The sequence below is a fragment of the Diaporthe amygdali genome (assembly GCF_026229845.1).
Source record: "Diaporthe amygdali strain CAA958 chromosome Unknown NODE_5_length_1802954_cov_64_987939, whole genome shotgun sequence".
NCBI classification, from domain to species: domain Eukaryota; kingdom Fungi; phylum Ascomycota; class Sordariomycetes; order Diaporthales; family Diaporthaceae; genus Diaporthe; species Diaporthe amygdali.
Genome location: NW_026517025.1, coordinates 1,519,776 through 1,537,292, shown reverse-complemented (window position 1 = coordinate 1,537,292; position 17,517 = coordinate 1,519,776). Strand labels below are relative to the sequence as shown.

General features: G+C 51.1%; 5 protein-coding genes across 5 annotated transcripts; 3 read left to right on the top strand and 2 right to left on the bottom strand.

Moving 5' to 3' along the window:
• Positions 1-1,280: 1,280 nt before the first annotated feature.
• J7T55_015637 (uncharacterized protein) lies at positions 1,281-5,445 on the top strand (the record flags this gene model as incomplete). The annotated part of the gene is made up of 3 exons (XM_053139887.1): positions 1,281-2,897; positions 3,042-4,405; positions 4,599-5,445. The coding sequence occupies 3 exons, from the start codon at positions 1,281-1,283 to the stop codon at positions 5,443-5,445; spliced, it is 3,828 nt and encodes a 1,275-aa protein (XP_052997356.1).
• Positions 5,446-6,481: 1,036 nt separating this feature from the next.
• Positions 6,482-8,253, top strand: J7T55_015636 (endo-alpha-1-5-arabinanase; the record flags this gene model as incomplete). The annotated part of the gene is made up of 6 exons (XM_053139886.1): positions 6,482-6,693; positions 6,759-6,831; positions 6,928-7,266; positions 7,397-7,640; positions 7,712-8,086; positions 8,165-8,253. The coding sequence occupies 6 exons, from the start codon at positions 6,482-6,484 to the stop codon at positions 8,251-8,253; spliced, it is 1,332 nt and encodes a 443-aa protein (XP_052997355.1).
• A 1,004-nt stretch (positions 8,254-9,257) lies between these two features.
• J7T55_015635 (het domain-containing) lies at positions 9,258-11,238 on the top strand (the record flags this gene model as incomplete). The annotated part of the gene is made up of 4 exons (XM_053139885.1): positions 9,258-9,462; positions 9,664-10,224; positions 10,312-10,381; positions 10,545-11,238. The coding sequence occupies 4 exons, from the start codon at positions 9,258-9,260 to the stop codon at positions 11,236-11,238; spliced, it is 1,530 nt and encodes a 509-aa protein (XP_052997354.1).
• A 427-nt stretch (positions 11,239-11,665) lies between these two features.
• Positions 11,666-13,654, bottom strand: J7T55_015634 (uncharacterized protein; the record flags this gene model as incomplete). Its single annotated transcript, XM_053139884.1, has 1 exon — positions 11,666-13,654. One exon carries the CDS (start codon positions 13,652-13,654, stop codon positions 11,666-11,668), a length of 1,989 nt encoding a protein of 662 aa, XP_052997353.1.
• Positions 13,655-14,850: 1,196 nt separating this feature from the next.
• On the bottom strand, positions 14,851-16,171 carry J7T55_015633 (uncharacterized protein; the record flags this gene model as incomplete). The annotated part of the gene is made up of 5 exons (XM_053139883.1): positions 14,851-15,008; positions 15,290-15,330; positions 15,464-15,503; positions 15,568-15,915; positions 15,982-16,171. 5 exons carry the CDS (start codon positions 16,169-16,171, stop codon positions 14,851-14,853), a joined length of 777 nt encoding a protein of 258 aa, XP_052997352.1.
• Between the last annotated feature and the right edge of the window lie 1,346 nt (positions 16,172-17,517).

The following is a 17,517-nucleotide window of genomic DNA, read 5'->3' as shown; positions in this document are numbered from 1 at the left end:
TGTGGCGGTGGAGCGTTCGGCTCTGTGCAAACATCGTGAAGGAATCTAACAGTACCTATCTGAAGCACTGCCAAAAGGGCTCACGGGTAGATAGTGGCTGTTGGTGTTTTCACACGTACTGGTCGCCACTGATCCGAGTAGGCCTTGACAGATGGCGCCATGAGCAAGACACGCAGGGGCAGGGTGCTGTGGAATCTGTAAAATCCGTTTGAACATTACCTTTGTCATGAGAGGCGGACATTAGTGCACTTGCCGGAATCAACGACCTCCCGGAAGCCAGGCAGTCTGCGGTGACATCTCCATGGGGATATTAAATGAATCTTGAAGGTCTTAACGAACGGATTATTTGCACTGGTTTTCGGTTCCCAGAGACTTATTTCTGTACATCAGGCAATGACTCCAGAGCGGCTGCAGCTTCCCACGGTGTGCCAAGACGGGAGGCCTTGTCAAGAGGTGAGGGCAGGCGTGCATCGGGCTGAGAGCGAGCCCTGTGTCCTTGCTCTCGGTGAGTCAGTGCCAAAGACCTGTTTAGGATTGATGTAGCTACCCGTATCCATCTGCTGTCATGTTGGATACTTACTCCTGAATGATGCGTCTCATTGCCATGTGAAAGGAAGGGAGAGAGAGTATAAAGCTATGTGTTCTCTTCACCATCTCGGAAGGCCTCAGCAAAAACTATCAAGTGCGTGGCTGCAACTGCACCTTCAGTGGCTGCGGGTGATAACTCAGGTTGTATTCTTCAGCGTCTTTCTGACGCTTCAATCTGCTTCTTCCAAGCTCTCTAACGCGCCTACTGCAGGTTGGAGGGCAGTGTCGAGTGCGCCTCTGCGGGAAAAGGGGATTACCTTCCCCCAAGCTCCCCCAAGCTCCCCTAAGCTTCAGGTCAAGCTCAAGCTCCAGGTCAAGCCTGCCCCCACACAACAGCTCTATGATCCTGCCGTTTGCATGCTTCAGCCTCGCAAATCTTCCTGACCACCAACTTCTCAGCCTCAATCCCCTCGCCTTTTTTGTTTGTTTGCGCTTGCATTGATTTGAATTCATTTTCTCGAAGACAGTAGAGAAGAAAGCTTGCCAGCCCTCAACTTCGATTTCTCAAACTGCCTGGCCAATTCTCGCCGTTGCCTCGCCCTGTGGACCACCCATTGACTTGTCAGCCTGCCACCAATGCACTAGCCCTGGTTGAATCCAAGACTACTTGGCTGTGTGCAGTAATCTGCTTGACAGTTTGTTGACCAACAATAAGACCACGGTAAAGCTACTTAATCACTCAGGGGAGCAACATGGAGGTCCATACACATGGTTGGCCTGAGCACTTGTCCGAGGATGCCGTGAAAAAGAGGCTGCAGCCTTTCATGGACTGCCTGGGCATCGAGGAGCACGCCTTCAGCTGTGACAAGCCTCGCAGGCAAAAATGGGCCAACTTGACTTTTCTCGACATCAACGATGCCCACGCATTCCTGCAGAAACATGGCCAACAGTGTCTCCCACCCATGGGCCAGTCAGACAGCCATCTCGCCGTCAATGCCTTCAGCGGCAACCAGAGGCACCCCAGGGGTATGCGCCGCAAAGCCAGACTGCAACTAATGGGTCATGACATCTTTTGCTCCAAGAGCAACCGCCAGTCTGTCCCCAACGATGTTCCTGGGAGACCAAACAACATCACCCTACGAGGTCTGAAGCACGCCGCTGCAGAGAAAGCTAGACCGACTCGCAGGATTGAAATAGAGAAAGGCCCCGAAGTCTTCCAAGTGACTTCGCTCAGCTGTGGACATACGATCTTTGTTGGTGATGAGCTCGTTTATCTACCCGAGGTCGAGTTTCAGGACGTGGGCGTTGCGAAGTTCACTCGCCAGACTCTTCTTATCAAACTTGAAAGCCACCACGTCATCAAGATACCCCTTGAGACTGTCCGAGATCTCGTTTGCAGTTTCCAGCATATCTTGACGCTTACCCTTGCCGAAGCGCCGTCTTTTTTCGAGGACCTCGGGGAGTTGGACAGTCTCCTGCGACAACTCACTATTTCAAGAGGTGGCCAGATCGGGGGCCCTGGGCCCACACGAACCCGGCTGTGCGCCCTCAATGATCAGCATGTCAAAGTTGTCGGCCAATGTCTGGTGTACCAGCTACGGGTTACTGGTACTGACCTTCAACGCAAGCTCGGGTCACTCAAGCACCACGACGTAGTACCCGCTGTGTCCTATGACTTAATCACGCAAAGGACGGCGCCTCTGCATCTCGGAACTTCTTCACTAGCCATGAGCAAGCTATTGAGAGAACTCGCTATGTATGCTTACTCGGACCAACTGCCTTTCGGCATCTTGTTTCAGCTACAGGCTTTGGCTTGCAATGCCTACTACCATCCGGGAACGGTCTTAGCACTGGCAAAGCAGCTCTGCAAGGTCTTCATCGTAGACAGGGTAGCCGGCAAACGACCAATCTCCGTTACTGCTATGAAGAAGCTGATGAAGGATACTCCATGGCCTAAGCCTCACGACGATCCGTCCTTGTTCGAGGTTCAAGCCATAGTGGAATATCTCCGTGAAGTCGAGGACAAAATAGTCAGCAACGAATTGTTTAGACAAGGACTCTTGGCTCCAACCCGAAACCTGGCGCTGATCCACCGAGTCACTGTTACGCCGACTCGAACTACACTACACGGTCCTGAGCCGGAGGCAAAGAACAGAATCCTTCGCAAGTTTCCAAATCACCACGAGTACTTCTTGCGGGTACAGTTCTGCGACGAAAACGGCGAGGACCTCTATTTCAACCCAAGTGTCAGCAATGACAAGGTGTATGAGAGATTCAGGGAGGTGTTTCGAAACGGCATCCACATCGCTGGCCGGGCGTACAACTTTCTCGGATTCTCGCACTCTTCTCTGCGCTCTCACTCAGCATGGGTACGTAGCTCTGGCCGTCTTCGTGCTCCCTCTCACTTCGTTGTCTTTTTAAGTCATCTGAGCCTGTTGCCGCCAGCCTAGTACCTATGTCTTGGCTTCGCCCCGTTTAATTCTACGTACATTTTGATCTAACATTTTCGTCAGTTCTCAGCTCCTTTCGTCGACAATGGAAGGCCTCAAGCCTATTTCGACATTATTGGCGATCTGGGACATTTTCGGAATATTCGTTCGCCTGCACGGTGTGCTGCTCGTATCGGCCAGGCTTTCTCTGAAACACCATACTATGTGTCACTGGATGACTTCAACGTTACTGTACGTCTGGTGCCAGATGTAGAGCGCAATTGCCGAGTATTCAGCGATGGCGTCGGTACGATTTCATGGCAAGTGGTTTACAACATCTGGGACGTAATCCCTCAGAAGAAGTCCGCCCCGACAGCCTTTCAAGTTCGATTCAAAGGCTCCAAAGGCATGCTTGCTCTGGACACCTGCTTGACAGGATCTGAGGTACGTATCAGACCGTCCATGAAGAAGTTTGAGAGCGACGATAAGCCTCATCTCGAAATATGCGACATGGCCTCCAAACCGATTCCGTTGATGCTCAATCGCCAAATGATCAAGATTCTAGAGGACATGGGATGCAGCAGTGCTTGGTTCTTCAGCATGCAGAATATGGAGCTAGCGAGACTTCGGGCTGTGACCGCAGACGCGTACAACGTGGCCAAATTCTTGAAATACCAAAACGTCGGTGAAACCATCAGGCTTCATCGTATGCTCTCACTGTGCGAGAACATGGGCGTTGATTACCGCAAGGACAAGTTCCTTCGATCAGTCGTCGAGGCCATGGTGCTCCGTGAGCTGCGTCTGCTCAAACACAAGGCAAGAATTCCTATCCGCAAGGGGATTACCCTGTTCGGGATCATGGACGAGACCGGGTTCCTCAAGGAGAACGAGGTCTATGTTACCTACGATACCATGGGTGATCGCTTTGATGAACCACCTGGACCCGGTGCTATGATTGTCACCAGATCTCCGGCCCTGCATCCTGGTGATATCCAGGTACCGCGAAACGTGATCCCGCCTCGAGGGAGCCCACTCCGGGAGCTGTCAAATGTCATTATCTTCAGCCGCCACGGCCAGCGAGATCTTCCGTCTCAGCTATCAGGTGGCGACCTGGACGGTGACATTTTCAACGTCATCTGGGATAAAGGAGTCATGCCTCAGCGCACTTTTCCTCCTGCAGACTACCCACGCGTGGCAGCAGTAGACCTGGGTCGTGAGGTCACCGTGGAGGATATGACAAACTTTTTCATTGACTTTATGAAGTTGGACCACCTTGGTGTCATTGCGACAAGACATATGATTCTAGCCGATCAAATGGAAAAAGGCACACTTCACCCGGACTGCCTGAAGCTGGCTGAGCTGCATTCTACGGCTGTGGACTTTTCCAAGACTGGCGTTGATGTGAACCTGGGAGAATTACCACGGGCAAACAAATTCAGGCCTGATTTGTGAGTTCTCCTTCCACACCGCCCATGTCGGTCATCTGTCCCAGTGCCTCGTGCAGTCGACGCAGACTTCATTCCTGACACTACAATTACTCCATCCATGACATTCTTACATTCACCTTTGTTTCTTCGTGCTTCATCGCAGGTAGAACATTATATGGCTTGGAGAAAACCATATTCTGACCGGTTTAAGTAGCTTGGCTCCAGGTCCCGAAGCCCGCGTTCTGGATAAATCTACCATTGAGCTCGATGAATACATTATCGAGCCAGCCGCTGATGACGAAGAGGACCAGTACAACCGCCAGCGACACGTCTACTACAAGTCTGAGAAGCTTCTTGGCTATCTTTTTCGTGCCATAGACGAGCAAGAGATTTGGCAAGAGGACGTGAGGTCCAAAGTGCCATCCATAGACGGTTCATCTTTCTGGGACGACTTTCTCAACAAGACACGACCTCGCTACGAAGCCATCGTGGAGGACTCACACGGCTGGGTAGGCCGCCTGCAAACGGCGCGCGAGATCCGGGGATGGTACGAGGAGGCTATCTCGGACGCTATGGGGCAGTACTCGACACACCCGACCAAGCCACTCACAGAGCTGGAGGTGTTCGTCGGCAATGTTCTCAACCGGTCGGGCGTGCAGACGCACCGGCAGCGCGACAGCAGCATCAAGCTGAAGGACGAGATGGGCCGCATCACCACTTTCATCACGGGTCAGATGCGCAAGGTCAGCCACGGCTCTGAAGCCGTGCCCCTGACTGGTTACCAGACGGAATTCGACAACCTGCACCTGTGCCTCGCGTGCGTGCATGCCGGCTGCGAGGACAACGCTGGCCCGCGAGAGAGCAGGTATGAGGGCATGGAGAGCTTCAGGGTCGTCGCGGCCTGTTCCCTGCTTCTAGAGATCAGCTTCTATGAGATGGGTCAGCGTGGTGGCGGTGGCATCGTTGGTCTTAGTGGCGGCCGGCATGGTCCTGCTACTACGATGAACGGCAGGGGCAGGTATGCCATGGTCCCTCCACCGGCAGATACTCTCCCGATCTGAGCTTGCCAGTTTGAAGGAGACTAAGAAGGGAGGATCAGCGGCATCTTTTCGCTCGCATAGTAATTACGCGAGGCGAGCAGCGGCTTGTGCATGGTTTGTTACAGCGTTTGAGCTACTTGAGGGGTAGTAGAGGACAGTCGTCTCGGTAGCGGCACAGAGATTCAGTGAGGGCTCCCAGTGAGTGACTGGCGTGATTCGAGGCGCAACGGTTCTTGATTGAGGATAAAGCACTCGTGTTTCTGATGGCATGATTTGCATGGTTCAATGCTTGTCGGATTGTACTGCGAGCGGAACGTGCTTCGGAAGTTTAGACCTTGATACCTGGATCATTGCAATTGACTAAGAGCGCCAAGAATGTACCATAGAATTTATGAGGTCGTCGTTGCTGCGGCCGTATGTGGTCGGTCTTTAATTGTTGCGATGTTGGTAACCCCGTGTGTTGCTCAATCCCTGGTCTTCTCGGATTGATTAGTTCCCTGGGTGGGAATCCAGGGCTGGGAATTTGCTTCCCTGTCGACTTACCTTATCAAGAATTTCGACTAGGCTTTGGTGAACGAATATGTTCTTTTTCTTTTCGCTTTGGTATCTGGCGCGGCATTGCCGTAGGTCTTTAATCCTCCGAGGATCCCGCTTCAAAGTAAGGTGGCCGCGCCAACATTCGTACATGGATTCTGAAAAGAATGCTAAATGCGTCTCCTGTTTAGCTTGAAGTTACTTTCAACCCATCTGAAAACGTTATGCAATAAGCAGCACCGCCACTTCTGTTCGACTCCTCGAAACTCAATCAGCTTAATCAGATGGCTCTTCCATCTACATTTTCTTCCTGTCCGGTAACGCAGATGCCAACATTGCCATGTGGATCTATCGCCGGAAAAAACAAGCCTTCCTCTCCGCTGCACTCCCGAATATACAGTCACATGAGCATGCCAAACACTACCTCGCTTAGCCAAGCTCTGCCGTTTGCCCCTGCAATATCACTCGGAAAGCAACCGATTCGAGCGCCTGTGCCCATTCGCCGGTGGGTGTGGGGAGCCACATGCGCGACGCGGCGGGCCACGGCACTGCTACCCCAAGTGTCACCAAGGAAACACTCCATTGGGAAACGGAATCCCGCCCCAACGGCCTGTCGTGCCTCCGGGTGCCTGAATCATGTGCCATCAACATTGCCAGACTCGGCGAGGCGCCGGCACCTGAGTGGCCGCGGCGGGGGTGTGCTCACACCTCCCTGATCCTTGGCGTTCATCCCAAGTCTACGGGAACGGGGAAAGGGGGGACAATTTGGAGTCTAATTCCCACCAATCGACAATACGGAGCGAAGCTGAACTTGAGTTTGTTCGGGAGGCATGGGCCGGACTGCCTCACGATGGCCTGCGCTCGTATCCAGTGGTAAGGCGTCATGTCAAAAAAGTGTTTAAAATGGAGCCGACGCCGTCGATCATTCCCAGCCTGCGTGCCTCGCATGTTCACGCCTGAATGTTCTAGCTCTCGGATCGAACCGTGATCGACAGACACTCCCAGACAGTCGCTCAGCCAGCCAGCAGTATCATGTTTCTCGGCCGAGTCCTCCGGGGCCTGACGGCGCTCCTCACCCTCGCCGCCGTCCCCGCCGCTGCCTACCCGGACCCGATTGCCTGCACCGGCGCGTGTTGGGCTCATGACCCGGGGGTTGTCAAGAGGGCGGACGGAAAGTATTTCCGATTCGGCACGGGCAGCAAGATCGGGATATGGACGGCGAGTAGCTTGACTGGTTCGTGGACCTACCAGGGCGCTGCCATCCCTGCTGGTAGCTCTATCAATCTTCCGGGGAATGATGATCTCTGGGTAAGTTTCCAGATTCAGGTCTCAGCATTTCAGGGTGTTGCGGTGCAGAGGATACTTTGTCATCTTATACAACATAGGAGGGGGCTCTCAAAATACTGTGGACGACTCCTGGGCTGACACATGTAACCAGGCTCCATCGGTCCACCTTGTTGGTAGCACATACTATCTCTACTACGCAGTCAGCGTCTTCGGCTCGCAGAGCTCGGCAATCGGTTATGCCACTTCTACGACGATGGAAGTCGGCTCCTGGACAGACCACGGCGCGACAGGTATTGCAAGTACCTCAGCCAAGCCGTACAACGCGATCGACCCGGCCCTGATACAGGCGACGGATGGTAGCTACTACATGAGCTTCGGATCTTTCTGGGGCGACAGTAAGTCCCTTTGCGGAAATTTCCAGTCCCCTTACCATTCGCAGCGGAACACGCTGACAATAATTCTCAAGTCTACCAAAGCAAGATGAACAACCCGCCCTCGTCAGTTGCGGCATCAGCCACCCAGATCGCCTACAACGCCACTGGTAGCCACGCGATGGAAGGCCCCTACATCTACTACCGTTCGCCGTACTACTACCTCTTCTTCAGCGCCGGCATCTGCTGCGGCTACGACAGCACCAAGCCCGCACCCGGCGAGGAGTACTCGATCCGCGTGTGCCGGAGCTCCAATGTGAACGGGCCCTACGTAGACCAAAGTGGTAAGAGCTGCACGGCGGGAGGCGGTACCAAGGTGCTTGAGAGCCACGGTAATGTGTATGGCCCGGGTGGGCAGGGGATCTTGGTCGATACCGCGTATAGTGGTGCTGTGCTTTACTACCATTATGGTAAGTCTCTATTCGCTCCTGGGGCGTCGCTTGTGAGTTTAAAGTGGCTCTGTCGCTGACCTTGATTTTTCCCAATAGCTGATACTCGGGTTGGTCTGGCGGACTCGCAATATCTGTTTGGCTTCAACCAAATCTCGTGGTCTACGGGATGGCCTGTTCTTTTTTAAGGACCGTGGTACACCACTAATTGTCCACATTGACTAGTGTCTTAACCGATGAATATCGCATGGACCACCACATACCATTAAAATACGATTTGAGAACCTCCGAAAAAGGTCTTGTCTTTTCGTCTGAACGTGAACGGTGCTTCTTACGTGAATCCGTTGCACAACATTATTGACGAATTGCAAATATAGGCAGTATATTGCTACTCATGATTCATATATTCCAAACCCTTCGATAATGGTAAGTCAGACAAAATGTAATTCCAGCAGGCTTGTGCTCACGCCGAGCGGGAGAGGCTCGAACAATCACAATCTCTGGTATTCCACCTAAAAAAGGAAGCATTAAACTTTATGACGTCTTCATATATGGATTGCTTTCCTCTGTTCTTCTGGGAGCTCATATACCCCATGATGGTTCGTATGGCGTTCAGTAGGCCGATTAGCTTAGTTGCCCTATTGTGTTCCAGGCGAGGCGCAAGAATTCCCGCTTGTCAGTAGGTGCTCCAGCAGAAAAGGCGTTCATTTATCGGCGCAAGATTGCTAGCTACGATTGACATGGATGCGGTGACCAGCCCCCATACGCAGTCCGCTTGGGCGGGCCTCATTGGACTGGCTTGCTTCTGGTCTCGGCTTTCGTCTGCTGTAGGGACTCCACCCACCATCAGCACTAGCTACCAAATTTGACCTGGCGTTCTCCCCGCGCACGAACGGTCCTACCAGCACAATCTTCACCTAACATCGCAACCAGCATTAAGTCATCCAACATCTTCACAAAAGGCCATTTTTACGACACCATGGACATTTCCGGAAGTTCAAGCTTCGAATCCGCTGATGTCCAGGTCTGTCATGTCTGTCAGGGGATTGGCGACTTGATGCATCCTCGCGGACTCATATTGGAAACACCAAAGCAAATACGTCGTCGTGGATGCTATATTTACATATATATACACTATCCCCATATTTGGGCCCTCCTCGAATCTGCGGAAGCAGGGTGCGGCATCTGTACAATGCTCTGCAGCGGCCTCAGGATGGGCAATGAAACTGATTTTGACAAAGTCGCTGCCGCGTTTTCACTGTCCAGGGTCGTTCCCGACACGGAGCAGAAATCAAGAATACATCTTGCGCAGCCCGACTATGACACCTCAATAGCCACACATCTTACAGAGCTTGCAAGACCAGGGAGTCTTATGAAACCATATGATTCTGAAATTGGTACTAGTGGAAGAATCGCTTTATACTCCTATTGCGACAAAAAGACTGGTCCGCGGGGGAGCCTGAGTTTAATGCACACGGAAGCATATGCTTTGACCACCCCTTGGTTCAGGACTTCCCTATATTGCTTCGACAGTTGCTGTGTGTTCAATTCCAGAATGAAAACACTGGATATACGCTAAAGTCTCTAACATAGTGTAGATGATCTTCTTGATCCCGGGGTAGAACACCGGCCGTCCCGCGACCTCCTGTCAGAACCTCATATCGATCTCGTAAATCGCTGGAGATCAACTTGCAAACAGAGTCACCGGGCTTGTCCCATAACAGGCTGTATCCAGCAGTTACCTAACAGAGTCCTCGAGCTTTTGGATCCGGGTAATGAGAAGACTGGCGTGTGTCTCGTCGAGACCGGCGGCAAGATGCAGGGGATCTATGCCTGCCTCTCTTACTGCTGGGGTGATTCAAGGATTCAGACAGGCCAGACCACTCGTGCAAATATATTGAGTCGACAACAGGGAATTTCATTTGAGGACCTGCCGAATACAGTCATTGACACCATTCATCTGTGTTACAAGCTCGGGTTCCGATTTCTCTGGATTGATAGGCTGTGTATTATACAAGACGATGATAATGACTGGTCTATTGAATCATCGAAAATGTGCGAGATCTACAGCAGGTCAACCTTGACGATATCTGTCCCCCTCTGTAGCCAATCGTCACAGAGCTTCTTGGCAGAGAGGCATAAGAATTTCCGAGAGCAGAGTCAATTTTGCACGATCCCATACATAGACCAGGATTTGAAAATAAAGGGTAGTCTCTGGTTGACCTCAAGCTGCCTCTCACGAACAGAAGGCCCATGGTTCTTGGAATACGACTGGTCCTCATTTTCCACCGATCGAAACAATGACAAAAACCATTGGTTGGACCGAGGGTGGACATTCCAGGAATGGATGCTTTCACCACGGGTGCTGCACATTGATAGCATCACGTTATGGGATTGTTTCGATGGCTACGCGAATGAGTTAAACTGCAGAAACATGGGAAAGGCACGTCTGCTACGAGTTCCCGATGCATTTAGATAGCTCGATGGTGGCAGAGTTCTCAAAACGAGAGGTCACATTTGAGAGAGATAGGCTGCCTGCACTGGCTGGGCTCGCCGCTCGCTATCGCGAGGTTACGGGCTATACGTACCTTGCTGGCCTGTGGCTCGAGGAGATACCACTTTCACTGATGTGGCGGCCTGTTCCTCGCACTTTGCACAACCAACAAGGGTTGGCCAACCATGGGGCTCCATCGTGGAGCTGGGCCTCTTTCAACAAGGCCGTCCATTCCCCTCACTCCTCCGTCATTCAGAACTTTGCTGCAAGATCGTCCATAGCTTCTTTTTGTTGCCGGTATAACCCCCCAGACTCAATTTCCGCGATTGAAGAAGCATGGATCAACATTGGAGGCCGTGCTGCCGTTGTGACAGAACAACGGGATCATAAAATCAAGGCTGGAGATACGTGGTGGTATTCAACTCCAGATGACGGAGACAGGTACCCAGAAAAGGCAATAGCCCAAGCCAAAGTCTCCTTGCTTATCCTTGGGTTCGTGGGCAGGTCTGATGGTTTGATTAGTTATGGCTCCCTTGTGCTGCAGGGATGTGGTCTAAATGATGGCCACCCGTGTTTTCGAAGGCTAGGTGTTGCGCGTCTGTCGCGGCGTGAAGCAGAGCAATCGCCGCCTCCGGGAAGTGATCCGTCATGGCAGCAGCGGGTCATCCGTCTCATCTGAATCGCAAGCCTTGTTCAGAGCTCCTGCGGAAGGCCTATACAACCGCGGGAAGTGTGTGTTCATTGCCAATAGACTGATGTCATGCAATGACCACGTCAAAATAAACGCGTCAAGTTAGAACTATATGCAAGGTAATCAATCAGACCTGACCTTTCCATGCCCTCGACATCTCCTCCCTCGCTTGGGTGATGTCTCCCATAATCGCCAGCCACCGACTTTGTGTTGTTTAATGAGACCCTGAGTAGGGTCTAGGAGCCCTAGAAAGATTAGAGGAACTGAACCGCAACGCACCAAATCAAAGTTGCACGAAAGCAAAACGCGTTTGTGACATCGTCATGGAATAACATACAAGATGTGTCGCGACTAGTCTACACGGACGAGGGACCGCATCGGGACTTGGTAGATATGGCGTGGCTTTCCTGTCTTGTCACACGATCCGGAGCTCTGTCATTTCCTCTGCCCTTTTCCCTCTGATAGCCTCGCCATGCATGACCCCATGTACATATGCTGTGCCGATAAGCCTAAACTTACCCGCTTCCATCCCTTTTTCGAGAATGACAGGCACGGGTCCGTTCTCGACGACCCATATCTCATGCCCGGGCTTGATCGACTTGCTTCCGTTCCCAAGAACTCCATTAGTAGTGACGAATATGTTGAAGACCTTTTGCATCACTTCAATTTCATTGGAAAAGGACTGTTGTACAATGCCGGTCTCTTGTGCCGAATTTCCAACTTTCAATTCGGTCGGTGAGTGACAAGTCACTTGACCTCCACGTCTGTTGATTTCTGCCAAGGCGGCACGAACTATTGAGGACAATTGTGGATGCATAGATGGCTGAGACAACAACAGTTCTTGCAAATCTTTCACGAATTTCGGGTTGGCGAGACCATTACGGACCAAGCGCACACGGAGATAGAGCAGGAATTGATGGTATACACCCTCAGCGCCACTCCGCTCGGCCATTGGCGGATCATCATTTGCGGCCCGGAATATCGTTCGACGTATAGCGTCGTGGTTTGGCTCCCCAGTAAGAGAGTATGTAGGCCCCAAGAGACCCATGACAAATCCAATGTGCTGAGTCCATTCATCCTTGGGGTATGTCTCTGCGACAACGCCTATGGGCACGCCGTAAAGCACCAGGGTCTCGTCGAACACCCGGGGAACACAAGTGGTAAGCCTTTTCTGCCAGTGTCCATCAGAGTATGTGGCATGAGTATTCCTCGCGTCGGGAGCTGCAGGAGACTTCTCGCCGGCGTAGCAATAGGACAGCTCGTACGATCCGCTTTGAGATACGTCATCCCAGTGGGGGACCCAAGACGGCCATGAAGGTTGTGCAGGGCGATGTCCTGCGTAGGAGAGAATGTCTAAACAATCCCTTTGTATGTAATAACGGGCGAAAGAGACAAACACGTCTCGGTCACTACCGCTAGGGTCATACACGAGCAGCGGAAGCTCGCTTCTGGGAACGAAATGTGCTGCGATCCCAACCAGTCCTAAGACTTTGTCCCGATTAAATGATGTCTCTTGGCCGCGTACGGATTGTAAAATTCCCAACAGGTAGGAGATTTTCGTGGATGATACTCCAGCCACGGTATCAGGAGGAAAGACACTTGGTTGGACATAGTTGAGGCGCGTTCGAATGATTTCGAACTTGAAACCTGGGTTCCACCTCGGCCAAATCTGCTCGTGATGGACCTCATTCGGTTCGTACCTGGGTTTTGCGCGGAAGAATGAGGACAGTAACCACCGGTCGAGTTGCAAAACGTCATTGAAATTGAAGCGTCTTCGGCCACAGAACATATAAACTGTTTGCGCAAGCATAACTTCCTGAATCGTCCAAAGTCGCGAGAACCACCGTCTGCCAAGGAAGAAATACAAGTAGGACCTCCAACACTCGTACCAGGTCGTACCATCCGGAGGAGCAAGACCAAAATTCTGGAGCCAGAATTCTTCATCAAGATGATCTCCAGTCTTGAACATAAGGTCAAATAGATGTGGAGACTGGCGATGGCGATGGTGATTCTGTACCAGGGCTCGATATACGGTATCTTGCCACCACTCAAACATCGACAGATCCCTCGAGTACCGCCCAAGCCAAACATTGGTTTGTTTCGCCATTGTGTAAATTTCGGCCTGCAGGAGGATTTGGTTTGCAACCTCAGCTGGATCTTGCTGATTGATGCAAATGGCATCGACCCAGATCGGCACTCCCTCTTTGATGTGCCATTCGGCATGGTTTGTGAAGTAGTCAGACAGATTTGGAGCGAGCTTCAGGCTAGTATAGCCACATGCGTACTTGGATCCTCTCCTCGCATCATCATGTAGATGGTTATCATCCACGACATCGTTGATGTGGCGCTCATTGAGAAGCAACTCGTACGAGGGAATGATGCGACTTGAATTTCCCGATTCCATGAATTCCTCACGGATGGCCGGACCCCATGTATATGACAGCGCAACATATCTGCGTCTAAAGTCCTCAAGGCTGACGATTTCTAGACGGCCTGTGATGAAGTAGCATTTATAGTCTCTGGATTGAGATTCGATGAATAATAGTCGGGTAGCCCTCGGACCCGGAAGGCTACAATACTGATAAGGCCAGCTAGTGGAATGGCGAGAGAGTGTTGGTGGCAAAGACTTCGACCTAGGACTGCGCGAGGCCATCGTTGGTCTGAAGCTGGCAGCGTGGACACCACAGGATGAAGTCGCGCACAGGGGATTTGTAATTACTGTGTACCTATGTATGCAACTATGCGGATGAGGTGGATCGAGAAAATTGCTGGGTCGACAAGGATGTCTGCTTCGGCCGCAGAGGAAGGAAGCGGGGTTCCACCAAATCACCCCCATGCCGGGCCGCAGGTGGGTCGACCTATTATATGGCCAGATTGGTCGGCTACAGGTTGTGCAACATACTTCGGAGACGGTGGCGTTAGTTCTAGGCAAGACACATATGCGATACGAAAATTGAGTGGAATTGCTGAGGTTCGCATACGCCTCGAATATGTTATAGCTGCACGGGCATGACTATCAAATTTGGAAGAGCTCTAGTGATGTATACGCAACTTGAAGTGATCATCGCTCTACAGAGTACGCCGAAAACAGATTCGCCTCTTCCTCACATGCGACACCGATATCGTACCGCTTTTGACATCTCACGCGATATAATGGTGTTACGAAATTTCCTATAATTTCTGTCCCTCAAATTGATCTTGTAAAAGCTGGTAGACCGTGCTACCGCAGAAGCCTCACACTCGTTAGTGTCGAGCGGCATCGCTACTGAGGAGAATTTGCCCGTACAATTCTCCACGAAGTTTCTATAATTTTGATCCAAATGCTATTCAGTATGAAGTAGAAGGAGCCTGCGATCGTGGCCATGGCGCTGGCGCAGACGATATCCAGTGCAACCGCATACCTTGGCATCGTACTATACACAGACCTAAGCACCTCCGCATGGATGAGCGGATGCAGCAAATGTGACTCATGGTACAGTCGGCCTCCACACTGGACCTGAGCGCGGAGTTCAGACCGGCGAAGAAAAGGGTTCATCGCCCGGCCGTGCATAGGCCAGGCTCGACACCATGAAGCGCCGGGAGTAAAGCTGATGCTTCCGATCATGTGCCATTCGTCAGGGCTTTGCCGCGTTCGTATGAAGTAGAAGCTCCCTCCATGGAGGGCACCAACAAGTCCAACCCGTAGTCTTTGCCTGGGCGGAGGACGACCTGCACGCGAGCTCCTATGAACTCCCAAGCAACGACTTCGAAGAGCACAACTGTCATTTACAAACAAAATGTGTTCTTAGGGAGCAAACTTGCTCTCTGTCTACATATGGTCTTCATGCCTGTTTCTGACGGCCAATGAGAGCGGAGTCCAGCCATTGCATTCTTTCGTGCTGATATCAACCATGCCTGTGCACAGAAGCAGCCTCACGATACACTCATGTCCCTTTTTTGCAGCCATCAAAATCTTCCTCCGACAGTACTATAACAAGAGCCACAATATCTCGATTCAAATGATAAATATCGAAATGTCTACATTCACTACTGCACGTACTAGGAGTGTCGCCGGGATATGCGTATGACCATATGAGCATCCTGTCGTGAGAACTTCTGAATTTGACCCCTCCATCTTTCAAAGTTGTTGCTGTCACCCATCAACTCCTGGAAAAGCCGTTTGTGCTAAACCGTAGCTCATGATACTTGCAATCAGTGGTAATAGCCACTCGACTGGACCACAAGATCACCATTGCCGTACGCAGCAGCCGATCCTGTGAGGTGACTCGTGTGAGCGGCACATACATAGCAAGTTGAGGATGCCTAATTGAAACTCACCAGCAACTTGGCCACCACTATTGCAATTGGTGAAGACCCATTGCACTCCGAGGGCGACATCGTAGGCAGTGGAGGCCGTCCCTCCTACATTGAGCGAATGTGCTATAACAACAGCACTGTTGTAAATAGCAACTTGGCGAAAATATGGCACCCCAGAAATTTGATCACTCTCGCTAACGGTTATGAGATAATTGCCAAGTGCGACGAGGAAGTTGAAGCACACAATCACATCGTCCACGTTTGCGGTAAGCAGTGTTCCAGAGCCGCCACCGCCCGCGCTGCAAGAATCGACGTATTCAATAGAGAAGTCGCTGGAGATTGATGCCGCTCCGTGATACCCATCAGGGACTGTGTGTGAATTGTTAGCCAAAGTTATGTTACCTAGCTGGTCGGTAATGGGAAGAGCCGTCTTACTGGGGAGGAGTTTTGGTGGGGCATGCAACATCTCAGTTGTAAGATTGAGCTCAGCCAGCGAAGGAAACCCTGGAAGTGGGATAAACTCCGGGTACTCTACTCGGAGAGTATTCTCCGCAAAGCTACCTGGAAGAGCAGCAATCATGGCTGGAGCTACCGCTCCTAGGAATAGAAGTTGTAGAGAAACCATGGTGAACTGGTGAGTGTATTCAATTTGAAGAAGTAGGGAAGGCCTTAAAGAAGATGGGAGATGCTTTTAACATCTCTTGGTGTCAGTTTTGGTCCTTCGAGAATCAGCCCTTTTATATCTGTTTCTCACAGCGAGCAATCACTGGGATGAAGATTCTCGCTGTCTTCCCTCTTGTTGTTGAAGAAACTACACTAGAAAGCCGCCGCCGTTGGGCTTCCAAAACCTCGTGTCCAAAAGCGGTCATATAGCTGTAGTGCTTACCTTCTTAATATTTTAAGCCAATTATATAAAGATAGGCATATTGAGTCCGTAAGCCTTAAGGTGGGTATGACTGTATATATTGGCACCAGGAACATTTAATGATCCTTCATGGATACTGTTATCCTCAGGATGAATACCCTCATCAGAGCAGAATTTTCGTTGTACAGAAATGTATTGCTATATGTTGAACTTTATTGCAGGTGTATTTGATACTGTTCTTCATCTTTGATTGGAGCCTTGACAAAAAGCTGACCACCTAACAAGGCCTGAGAACTGATGTTCAAGTCGTGACTATTGATTACCTGCTTTCTCAAGCTCAAGTTTATTCTTGATGCATCTTCAATTGTGACACACCATGTCGAGGTGCTGCAAGGCTCCTGTGGGCACTCTGGGTAGATTCGCGCGAGCGCCGCACTTCTTCTTCCCAACGGGAGCCCCAAAAGCAGGCAATCTGACCTACTTCCAGGCGGGATAGGTATCGGGGATGCTTTTCTTGCGATCTTCCGAACAAGAGATACATCCAAATGTCTTTAGAGCCTTAGTAATGGGTGAAGACATGTCGGCACGCGGCTCACCTCTCTCATGGGCACCTCTGAGTTCTTACAAGCACTCCGTCGTTAATTCAATCTCTGCTGATCATCTTGTCTCTGGGCTCATCGAACTCGTAACATGGACAAGGTGAAGTACCTAGTTTTGTAGAAGAAGATAAGGAAGGATTTGATGTAGATATAGTCACTCGTGCGTACATTGTCGAGACCATCTTGTGTCTCGAGAGTCCGCTTCTGTGTCCACTGGCAATTTCTTTCTTTTTTTCCTCTTTCTTTCTTTTTCATTTGAAATTCCAAAGGATTAGACTCAACATCAGGGCAAAAGCGCAGCACTGACACCGCAAAAGCCAACATACGTGAAAAGTTCGCAGTGTCCGGCATACGAGATCGCAGATACTAACCTTCGTAGTATTTAGTATCGGGTGGCCGTGAGGGCGGACGAATGTTCAAGAACATTGAACTTCAGAGCAGGCTTATAATTTGCAAAACCCTTGTCACACTACCTTTCGCTTTTCTTTTCGAGCTGCCAGCTAATCC